At 34.6% G+C, this 11,744-nt stretch overlaps 1 protein-coding gene across 3 annotated transcripts; it reads left to right on the top strand.

Moving 5' to 3' along the window:
- Nucleotides 1-5,829: 5,829 nt before the first annotated feature.
- Nucleotides 5,830-10,300, top strand: LOC108486663 (adagio protein 3-like). Of its 3 annotated transcripts, none has more exons than XM_017790831.2 (3): nucleotides 5,830-6,424; nucleotides 8,314-9,610; nucleotides 9,690-10,300. In XM_017790831.2, exons 1-3 carry the CDS (start codon nucleotides 6,132-6,134, stop codon nucleotides 9,756-9,758), a joined length of 1,659 nt encoding a protein of 552 aa, XP_017646320.1. In that variant the 5' UTR covers nucleotides 5,830-6,131; the 3' UTR covers nucleotides 9,759-10,300. The 3 variants fall into 3 exon arrangements, with proteins under 3 accessions (XP_017646320.1, XP_017646319.1, XP_052884467.1); XM_053028507.1 differs by having other exon boundaries at nucleotides 5,831-6,424; nucleotides 8,314-9,515; XM_017790830.2 differs by having other exon boundaries at nucleotides 8,314-10,300.
- The last annotated feature ends 1,444 nt before the right edge of the window (nucleotides 10,301-11,744 follow it).

Genomic DNA, 11,744 nt, shown 5'->3' with positions numbered 1-11,744 from the left:
ATGATTCAGATTTTGGAGGATATGTTATGATGTTGCATTCTTGAATTTCAGGGTAGTTGGGAAAATATTTGCTGCTAGTAGAATTCGTCTACAACAATAGTTTTCAGACGAGTTTGAAGATGGCACCTTATGAGGCCTTGTATTCCAGGAAGTGTCGAACTCCATTGTATTGGACAAAACTTAAGGAAAATCAGATTCACGGAGTTGATTTGATTAAAGAAACTGAAGAGAAAGTTAAAGTGATACGAGACTGTTTGGAAGCGGCATCGGATAGGCAAAAGTTATATGCTGATCTGAAAAGAAAGGAAATTGAGTTTCAAGTTATAGATAGAGTATTCTTGAAAGTGTCTCCATGGAAAAAGGTGTTGAGATTTGGCCGGAAAGGCAAACTGAGTTCGCGATTTATCGGACTGTACGAGATCATTGAAAAAGTTGGATCGTTAGCCTATCGCTTGCCATTGCCACCTGAACTGGAAAGGATTCACGATGTGTTCACGTATCTATATTAAGGCGATACCGATCAGACCCTTCTCACGTGATTCTGCAGACTGAGATTGAAATTCGACCGGACATGACCTATGGAGAGGAACCAGTTAAGATATTGGCTCGTGAGGTTAAACAGCTGAGGAATAAAGATGCGGCCTTAGTAAAAGTTTTATGGCATCAACATGGTGTAGAAGAGGCTACATGGGAGCCAGAAGAAACCATTAGAAGCCAATATCCGAATCTGTTCACTGGTAAGACTTTCGAGGACGAAAGTCCCTAAGGGGGGAGAAATGTAACATCCCAAAATAGTACTTAGTCGAAATAGTGGTTTTGGGACCACAAATCTGACATCAAAATATTTATTTTATGATAATTACGAGGCTTAGAATATGAGAATATGTATGTGTTAAAGTTTCATGAACAAATCCTTTGAGTAAGTGCCCAATTGGAAAATTAGGGACTAAATTGAATAAATTACAAAACTTGGATTCTAGAAGAAATTTGCATAAAATTTCTTTAGATTATAAAATAGAAGGTCTTGGGGAGCAATTTGCCCAATTTCTAAATTTTTGGACTAAAATGGGCTTGCATTTTATGAACTTTCAAAGAAAGGGCTTAAGGGCATTTTGGTCATTTGGCATTTAAGTGAAATAAAATGGGAAAAATGAACCAAAAATCAGCCATTCTTCTTCTCCATGCTGCCGAAATTTCTAGGGTTTCCATAGCTAGGGTTTTCAAGCTTTCCAAGCTCAATAGTAAGTGCTTCCAAGTCTCGTTTTTAATGTTCTTTGTAATTTTGAAATCCCGGTAGCTTGCACTTTCTATTTCTACCCATATTTCATGCTAGGGTTCATGCTTAAAAATTTATCCATGCATGAGTTACTTGTATTTTGATGTTTTATGGAGGAATATGAAAGTTTGAAGTGTGTTAAACACTTTTTCCTAGGTGATTTTAATGAAAAACCCCTAAAGGGACCTTTTTGCAAAAGTTATAAAATGTGTGGTAGAAATGTGAAAATAATGGAAAATTTAGGCTACCATAAGAGGGAAAAGTGTTCGGCTAGGCTTGAGTAAGGTAAAAATTGCATGCATTTCATTGTACGAGCCTAAGGACTAAATCGTAAAAATGTGAAAGGTTAGGGGTAAAACGGTCATTTGGACCAGGGGTGAAATTTAGACTTGAAATGTATAATGTGGAATGTTAATGATCTATTTTTATTGTTATAGACCCCGATGAACAAATTCCGGAGGTCGATCGAGGAAAACGAAAGGTTTCAAAATAACCGAAACACGACACCGAAACGAATACCAGGTAAGTTTGGATAACTTAAAGTAAACACTCAATGTGCCTAATTATATGATTTATGAATGCATGATGATTGCATTTATTAATAACATGAAATTCTATGAAATGCATGTTTAAGTATAAATTGTAATAAATGTCTCAGTTGAGGTTAAAAAGGAAATTTGATAGATAAACCATGATTGACATGTGTAATGAAGTCCTGCATGTGTTGCAGTAAGGATTTAGCCCGGACGGGTAATCTGTTGATCTCATTTATAAAAGGATCTAGCCCGGACAGGTAATCCGATTAGGATTTGAATTTAGCCTGGACTGGTAATTTAGATCCGAGCTCAATAAAGGTGTTTATCGTTCTAAGGGATTTAGCCTGGACTGGTAATCCCAACATCACCTTATGAGTTTATAAAATGGGGGATTTAGCCTGGACTGGTAATCCTGCCATAAGATGTTAGGTTCATGGGAGTGCCTATCTGAAACTATCATTGTATGAATTGACAGTAAATGGGTATTCCATCGAGATTTCCTAGAAACTCACCGAGATTAATGTGATATATATATATATACAAATGAGATGTTGAATGATGAGCTCATCTAGGATAACTTTTATAGTGCATTGTTATGTGACTAACTCATTGATTGAGTGTAAGTGATAGGGAAGCCATTTTATGCTCATTGAATTTATTGCCCAATTTGATTGCATGCTAATTACTTCATAAGTTTACTTTCCGGTTATTCGAGCTTACTAAGCATGAAAATGCTTACCCCTTTCTTTTTCCTGTCTCTCACAGAGCTCGAGGACTCGTAAAAATTAGAGGACGGTTGGAGAGTCAGCATACTATCAAATAGACTAGCTTTGGTATAAAGACATTTCTAAATTGTTCAATGGCATGTATAGGTCTTTTGAGTATTTTGTTATATGTGTCATTTGATTTGCCAAATGAAGGCTTGTAAAGATAAATCTATCTTTTTGTTTATGGTCATAGAGATTGGCTTGTTTTGAAGTAGGCTATGACCTACAAAATTTCCATGCAAGTTTGTAATCATGTGCGATGGCTGGATTCCAATTGGCAATGAGTCATAAGAACGAGCCAATCTTGAATGTATTAAAGTGGTATGACAACACATAAATACAAGATGGAAAATAACCTAGCATGTACGAAACCAATGATATGAGGTTTCCATGCAATGAGTTTTTGCAAAGATCATTTATGAGAGCATAATTATGTTTTACTTTGTTTTTAATATTCATTAAGTATAAATGTTAAAAGGTGGGGACCATAGGCTTGGAAAATAGCCTAATAGGATCTACACGGTTGGGTACACGGGCGTGTACCTAGGCCGTGTGTGACACACGGGCCACACCCGTGGGCGTGTGGCATGGTCGTGTGTCCCTTGCATCTAAAATGGTAAGTCTGTTAAATGAACACGGGCTAGACACATGGGTGTGTGTCTTGGCCGTGTGAATTTAACAGAATGCTCAAGTCTTGGACACGGGGTAATTGCACGGGCATGTCCTAAGTCACACAGGCGTGTGTCACTTCAAGTTAAAAGAAATTTTTCAATGTGCCCAGAGTTTATCAAACGTTCTCGGTTTTGTCTCGAAAGCTTGTTTAAGGGAAAGGATATACATATTTGAAAAGTTTTAAATTAGAGCGCAACTTAGTGACTTGATTTAATATGTTTATGAACGTGAAATCCCGATAACGCCTTGAGCCCTATCCTGGCGTCGGATAAGGGTGAGGGGTGTTACACTTTTGATGAGAAATTTTTGATATATCATCTAAATAAAATCTCACTTCTATTTATAAGAATTCTAGTGACTCTTCCTAGAAACATAACTTTTAATGGGTATCTGTTTTATGAATAACCGAATCTTTTAAATAGACATAATAATTCAACTAATATCTCTTAAATAAATACAATTATTAAAGTAAGAGATACAACGATTTAAGTAATATCTCTTAAATAAACATAACTATTTAATTTTTATTACAAAATCAAGTGATATAACTTATTATTATGAGTAATCATAACTCTTTGATCAATAACGAACAATATAACTTTTAATTGCTTGCACCCTTTCATTTATAGTTATTGAAACACTATAAATATTTGAAGATGTTCTAACATGTCATTTCGTAAAATTCTAATCCTTCATTTATTTTAGCGTTAAATTTGATTATTATTATTTTAATCCAATTTTGATTTAATCAAGCTATCCATTAAATATCTAAATCCGCTAAATATCTCCATTTATCGAGTATAATAATATTTTAAATTTCTTTCAAAAATATTTTTAAATTTCTTTCAAAAATATTTTAAATAACTTTAAAAAATAAAATTTTAAAAAGTCAAAGGATAATTGATTCAAAATATTGAAATCCAAATCTCTTATATGAAAAAATAAAATAAATTAGGATAATGATGTCATTAACATCGTTAACTTGTGCTAATGTAATATTAATGGGTAATCTTATAGTGACACATGACAATTTCTTAGTATGAACATAAACTAAAAATTAAAAATCTTTTAAAAATATAAATTAATTTACAAAAGTTTAAGTATCAACCATGATGGAGCCAGGGCTAACCCTCCTAAAATGGAAAAATTTCATTTAAATTATTTATAATTTATAAAATTTTAAATTAGTAATGGTAAAATTATATTTTGGCATCTCAAAATGATAAAAAATAATTTAATCATTTAAAAATTATAAAGATATAGACTATTAAAATGATGAATTTATATTTTTACTATCATAAAAATATATAATTTAATTTCGCGGTCCTCAAGAAAAAATTTCTGGCTTCGTCACTGGGTACCTATTAAGTATTTTTGAACAAATTCAAGAGGCAAACTACATGCTAATCTTTAAAAATAAACATCATTAATAAATTAGAGAAATGCATTTGACAAGATACAAAATTAGATATCAATTAAGTATAAAAAAAATTTTAGGTACCAACAAATATTTTTAGAAAAGTTTAGAGGTAAACATGATATTAGCCCATACATAAAAGAGGGGGCCAAAAAAGCGAAAGGGAGAGGGGGTGAGGACCATAGAATTGAGGGATGAGATGATGGGTTCGTTTCCAGTGCCGGCCACGGCCACCATCCTGACGCTAAAATAAATATCTTCTCCCACCTTGATGACGTGGAAGCCCTCAGGTGCCAGATTCAGTTTAGATTTTTTTTCTCCCTTTTGTAGTTTGATACGTGTTTCTCACTACACTGATGTGGACGCTTTCTCTTTATTGGTTGCCGCTCCTTTCTTATTTAATTACCAGACCGCCATTCCCCTTTTTTTGGTTTAATTCCTTACCATCACTGCATTGAGTTTAGAAAAATTTAGGAACCTTCAATTTAATAATTGTAATATCTTTCGGTCATCAAAATTTAAAATGAATTAATTAAAATTATTTATAAGAAAAAGTGATCATAGATTATTTATAAATCTTAATATTAATTAAAGATTTGAATGTAAATATTTTATGAATAAGAAAAATTTAAAATAAATGAATCTTCATTTAGAAAATAAAATTTTCAATTTTATTGTTTTGCATGCAAAAGTTTTAACAATAATAATAAACATTATCAAATATTTTAAAAACACTTTTAAAAGTTTTTCAGAACTAGCTATTAGTTAATCCATAGATTTTGTAACTAAAAAAATAAAAAACAAGAAAATAAAACTACAGAGGAGAAAATAAAAAAAATTGACCTTTTACGGAGATAATAGTTGTGTTCTTATCCATTTCATCTAAAAGTGTGTTTAGTATTATTTCTAAGAAGTATTTTAGAATAAAAATATTTCTAAACAAACTATTTTATCAAATAAAAAGTGCTTTGTCCCAAAAAATTGACCCAAAATAAATTTTCCAAAAATTAAAAATTTTAACTTCTCTACAAAAATATTCCTTTACCAAAAGCACTTTTAAAAATACCTAAATTTATGGTATACAAATATCTTAATATAATAGGTCCAACTCATTAATCTACTGTTAACATGAATAATATCTTAAGTATAATAATGATATATGACTACTTTTCTTAAGTTGGGAAAATCCTTATTTACTTTTCATAAGTATCAAGAAAAAAATCTAAAAAATAAAATGATAATTCAGAAAAAAAAAAGTAAAAAAAAAAAATCTAAAAACTAATACTTGGTAATTACAAAGGTTGGAGTGAGAGCACATCTGGAGGCACATTTACAAATATGGTAGGCAAATGAGGGCATTTTGGATAAGAGAAATTCAACGCATAAAATATCTTCCCTTCAACAATAACAAAACTTGAAGAAGGTAAAGCCCACACCTCCCTTAGAGCACCAGAAAATAGAAAATGTCTAAAGGAGAAGAAGTGATGCAAAGCAGTGGAAAACGGCAACGATTTGCAAAAGATGAAGTAAAACGACAAGAAATGGAGGAAGAAGAAGAAGAACAACAACAAGAAGATGATGATGAAGAAGAAGAGAGCCAGCTTCCGAAGAAACCAGGACTATTGTATTACCCTACAACTCCGACTTCTTTCGTTGTTTCCGATGCTTTGGAGCCCGATTTCCCTATTATTTATGTCAACAAAGTCTTCGAGGTTTTCACCGGTTACCGAGCCGACGAAGTCCTTGGTAGGAACTGGTGAGATATTTTAGTTTCTTTTCCTTTTGTTTTTGAATAATATTTTATGCTGATTTTTGAAGTAATTGAAGATTTTTTGAGTAAATTTAAGAGAAAGTTGATGATTTCTAGTGATTTGAAACAACTTTTAGTAATTGATCTAAACAAGTTGCAAGTGTTTGTTTATTGGAGCCGTGCTACTCATTTGATGGCGTGAAGGTGTTAAATAGAAAATTCACGGACATTTATTTCTTGCAAGTAGTCAAATATGAAGGTGATAAGAGCTCAAGACTTTTTACAGAACAGTTTTTTTTTTTTTTTTTTTGGTTTTTCATTTAGTTAGTAGAAGGTTAAGAGCAAAAAAGTATAAATATTAGAACAGAACAAAATTAGGGATTGATCTTAAGAAAAGTAAATAAATATCATGAATGCTGAACTTATCTTTTGCAGGATATTGAGGTTGAATATGTAAATCTAGGCTCTAAATTGAAGTCATAGATATGAATTATTCGGTCTAAGAACATGAATCATTTCGGTGGTGGAAAATATTGAAGTTACATGCAGCCCTAACTGCTCAAGTCTAAGAAAAAAAGAATAAAACAAAGACAACATTAGGCGAATTCAAATTAACAAAAAAGTATTTCTTAATGTCAATTACATAACCCTGTATAATAACTTCTGGATCATTTGTGTCAAGGAACATAGAATGGGTTGTATCTCTTGCATGCTGCCTTTCCCTTGAGGGCTTGATAATGTGAATCAGCAGATCTATCGGACTTGTGTTCAAATTAATAGAAAGAATAGAGGTAGCTGAGTGTTACAGTTTGGATCTTTTGTATCACTGCATCAGAAATGTTTTGGTATCATGTCAAAGAACCAGTAAACTTAATCTTGACTTTTAAGTAGTGTAATTACAATTATTTTGGGAGAGAGGAAGTAGAAGCTGTTTGTTTTTGTATAGATAAAATGAGGAGTGTGTAGTGAATTGCTTAGTTTCGATCATTGAACCCATTTTAGTAAGTCTACCTTTTCAGCATGGTGAAAGGCATCTATAAAGCATTTTAACCAAGTGAACATTCATCATGATGACTTTCACATAAATGGTAGAAGATTCAAGATCTAGGGATAATCTACAGCAACTAGTTTTGGTTTCATCTTGTAGGAAAGTTAGTTCTGCTTCCAATCAAGGCAATATTATTAAAGAAAGGAAATACATGCTTGACAATCTTATTGATGAATTCTCTTAAGAGAATTTTCCAACATAATCTTAAGTACTATCTTATTTCAGATGTAGATCAGTATGGGATGAACTAAGAAGAAGCATGTCTGGAGTGAGCTTTGGTTGTCCAAGTTCTTTGCCAATAATCAAAAGGAGGGGTTGCAAGGAGAAGCAGAGAAGTATCAATCTAATTGAACCTCTCCTTTTTGAAAGATGGCTTTAGTGTGTTATTTTAGTCTTCTTTCCAGCTTGAGAAGTAAAAAAGGGAAAAAAAATCTTGCAGGCCTTAAGCTACTGTAACTACACGTGAATATCAGTCATCGTCTCTGAATATTTAGCAAAAAGTTTGTCAATGGCAAAGTAATAACTCAAGAATGTTGACGAATTTTGTTTTTTGGTGTTAAAAGGAGCATAGTGTGCTGCAAATTTATCTTTTTCCACTTTGGCTGGGTTGAAAAGGATTTAAGATTTTTATGGTGAACAAGAGACATCCAGCTTTCAGTTGTTTTAGTTTTAATGTGTTAATGTATTTCCATGTTGGCATCCTCTTGGCTAGTATTCACAATTTTGTAATGGAAGTTTTCATTTGCCAATAATGCTTATGCTTCCCTAGCTAGTTGTGATGTTCCTTTATCTTTTAATAATTGCTTGATATAGAGGATCTAGATTGACTCTATGGGATTTCTTTCAGTCGGTTTTTACAGTATAGAGATCAATGTGCTCAAAGACGGCACCCTTTGGTAGATCCTTTTGTTGTTTCTGAGATCCGGAGATGTCTTGAGGAAGGTATTGAATTCCAAGGTGAGCTTCTGAATTTCAGGAAGGATGGCACTCCGTTGGTGAACATATTGAAACTTGCACCTATGCATGATGATGATGGAATAGTCACACACATTATTGGTATTCAAGTGTTTTCTGAGGCAAAACTAGATCTGAATCGTGTATCATATCCGGTTTTCAAAGAGACTTGTAATCAGCAGTTAGATGAGTCTGCTCAATACTCTCATTTCAGCAATCCACCATTCAGTCAGCATCGAGAAATATGTGGGATACTCCAGCTCTCTGATGAAGTTTTGGCTCATAACATTTTATCTCGGTTAACACCGAGAGATGTCGCTTCTATTGGATCTGTCTGCAGAAGGATACGACAATTAACAAAAAATGAGCATGTGAGAAAGATGGTATGTCAAAATGCCTGGGGAAGAGAGGTCACTGGTACACTGGAAATGATGACAAAAAAACTGGGATGGGGACGTCTTGCCAGAGAGCTGACCACTCTTGAGGCAGTTTGTTGGAGGAAACTGACTGTAGGTGGTGCTGTGGAGCCTTCACGTTGCAACTTCAGTGCATGTGCAGCAGGGAACCGTCTAGTCCTTTTCGGAGGCGAGGGAGTCAATATGCAGCCTATGGATGACACGTTTGTTCTCAACCTTGATGCTGCAAATCCAGCGTGGCAGCGTGTAAGTGTGGAATCATCCCCTCCAGGGCGTTGGGGCCATACTCTTTCATGCCTAAATGGTTCCTGGTTGGTGGTCTTTGGAGGATGTGGAAGACAAGGATTGCTCAATGACGTCTTTGTCCTTGACTTGGATGCCAAACAACCTACATGGAAAGAAGTTTCTGGTGGTGCTCCCCCTCTCCCTAGATCTTGGCATAGCTCTTGCACAATAGACGGTTCTAAGTTGGTTGTGTCTGGTGGGTGCACGGATGCGGGGGTGCTTCTCAGTGACACGTATCTTTTGGATCTTACTACAGACAAGCCAACATGGAAAGAGATTCCAACATCATGGGCACCCCCATCAAGGTTGGGCCATTCGCTTTCAGTTTATGGGCGTACTAAAATTCTTATGTTTGGGGGGCTTGCAAAGAGCGGGAACTTGCGATTGCGATCAGGTGAAGCCTACACCATTGATTTGGAGGACGAAGAACCACAGTGGTGGCAACTGGACTGTAGTGCCTTCACCAGTGTTGGTAGCCAAAATGCTGTGGTACCTCCTCCTAGACTGGATCATGTTGCCGTAAGCATGCCTTGTGGGAGGATAATTATATTTGGTGGTTCAATTGCAGGATTACACTCTCCTTCTCAGCTGTTTCTCCTGGATCCTTCGAAGGAGAAACCATCATGGAGGACACTGAATGTTCCTGGGCAACCACCAAAATTTGCTTGGGGACATAGTACATGTGTGGTTGGAGGGACCAGGGTGTTGGTGTTGGGCGGACACACGGGGGAGGAGTGGATACTCAATGAGTTGCATGAGTTGTGTTTAGCAAGCAGGCAGGACTCGGACTCAAGCTGAGGTAATTTCTCCCATACTATAGAATCATATTTTTGACATGTTTCGCCTGATGCATTGCGTTTTAGTTCATATTGTATAAATTTCATTTGGTGGGGCCAGTTCTGGTTGTACAATGTATAACATAAATCGAGTGTTGAGTGATTCATCATTACTTGTTTTATGTCATTTACAAATCAAAATGCCCAGGTCATGGTTGTGAAAATGGTCTATGTATTTCTGCTTTCCCTACGTTTTAATTTGGTTGGACCTTGCAACTGTAGAGCTGAGTTATTCTCCGTCTTGGCTGGGGTTTTAAATACTATAGAAATTTTGATTGCCATTTGTCACCGTGTAATTTAATATATGATTCCTAACTTTTTGAAGCAATATTTTTCCCAATAATAGGAGCATAATGCGTGTTTCCATTTTTATTCTGAATAAACGGAAGTATGACAGGCCCAAGATGAAGAATTAGTATAAATAAATGGAAAAATCTATAGTTGCCAAATCAAAATATAGTAGTATACGTCGTTCATATTCTTCCTGCAAAATTAAGAAAAAAGTAAATTAGTATTGAACTCACGGCAACTCTTTCTTAGTTGAGCTTGAAGGTAAGGTTTTTATTTTTTTTATTTTTTTATTTATTTATACTCATTTTTCCCTACACTAACTGTTGTTTATTTTCCGTTTTGAATTATAGAATTAATACAAGGATCATGATGTTGAAAAACAGAGCTTTTAAGGAAACGATTGCCAATACTATTCTTATTATTATTATGTTTTAAACTTACCTGGGATTTTATTAAAAAAAAAATGGAGGAGAGAGAGAACAACAAAATAAAATATGTTCTGCCAACATCATAACTACTGCCTAAGACACCTCCTATCACAAGCTCGATAAAGCAAAATTAAAACTGGAAACAACAAAAGAAAGAGAAATCGACCCTCTCTTTCCTCCCGAAAACCAATGACTCTGCTCTCAAAGATCAAACCCAGCAACTGCAATCCCTCTCTTTGCTCTACTTGCAGAAAACGAATCGTTGAAACTAAGAACAAAATCGAGAGAAAACACTTTGGATGAGCATCAGAGAGAGCTCAAAACGCAAGAAATTTCTCCAATATCCAAAGATTGAAGCCAAAACACATTAACTCGTGAGATCCATTAGTCTTCTATCCTGCTCCGTTGCCATCGGAGCTTCTTCAATCCGGAATCTCGGTGACCTCAATCGCCGGTCTTCTCCTGCCAGGACATGTGCCACATTATTTGCTTGCGACCGAAAAAACAAAACTGATGTTCTCTAACTCCTTGGAAATCACTTTGATACCTTGAATAATCGGATTAACTGAAGATTTATCCGATATAGAACTAAGTACCTTCTTTAGTATGTAAATGAATCACCTTCAATGATCACTTTTCGAAATCCTAAATCCTTTGCGAAAATAACCGCTTGTTCACATGCCTTAGCCACTGCCGTGAACACATTTGCGAGATAGTTGTAATAGTTTGGTTTGAGCAACAAAGTAAAATAAAAAAAATTCGTTAATCGACTTTATTACATTATAAAAAATATTTTTGTACAAAAGCTATCTGACATAATAAAGTCTGACTACATTGAAAATTTCTAACTCTAACAAACTTTTTAAATTACAATGTGTCTAACCCAAGGCGAAGCCTCTAAAGGTAGCATCTTCCTATGTGTATGGAACTTTATTGATGATAATCATTGATCTAACACGGTCTTGGTCCCTCATCGAGTTCTTTATCCTGCGAATCTTGCAACCACATGTCAAAAACCTTGTTCGAATGAATTTAGTGAGTTTCTTTATTGTATTACACGAAAATAGA

The sequence above is a fragment of the Gossypium arboreum genome, chromosome 1 (genome assembly GCF_025698485.1).
Source record: "Gossypium arboreum isolate Shixiya-1 chromosome 1, ASM2569848v2, whole genome shotgun sequence".
Classification (NCBI taxonomy): domain Eukaryota; kingdom Viridiplantae; phylum Streptophyta; class Magnoliopsida; order Malvales; family Malvaceae; genus Gossypium; species Gossypium arboreum.
Note: the sequence above shows the minus strand (reverse complement) of the source record. Positions and strands in the feature narration are given on the sequence as shown.

Excerpts from the sequence above, each read along its gene's own strand:
- LOC108486663 (XM_017790830.2), top strand. The coding sequence starts at position 6,132 with ATGTCTAAAGGAGAAGAAGTGATGCAAAGCAGTGGAAAACGGCAACGA. Across the intron at positions 6,425-8,313 it reads GAAGTCCTTGGTAGGAACTG|TCGGTTTTTACAGTATAGAG; the intron begins GTGAGATATTTT and ends GATTTCTTTCAG.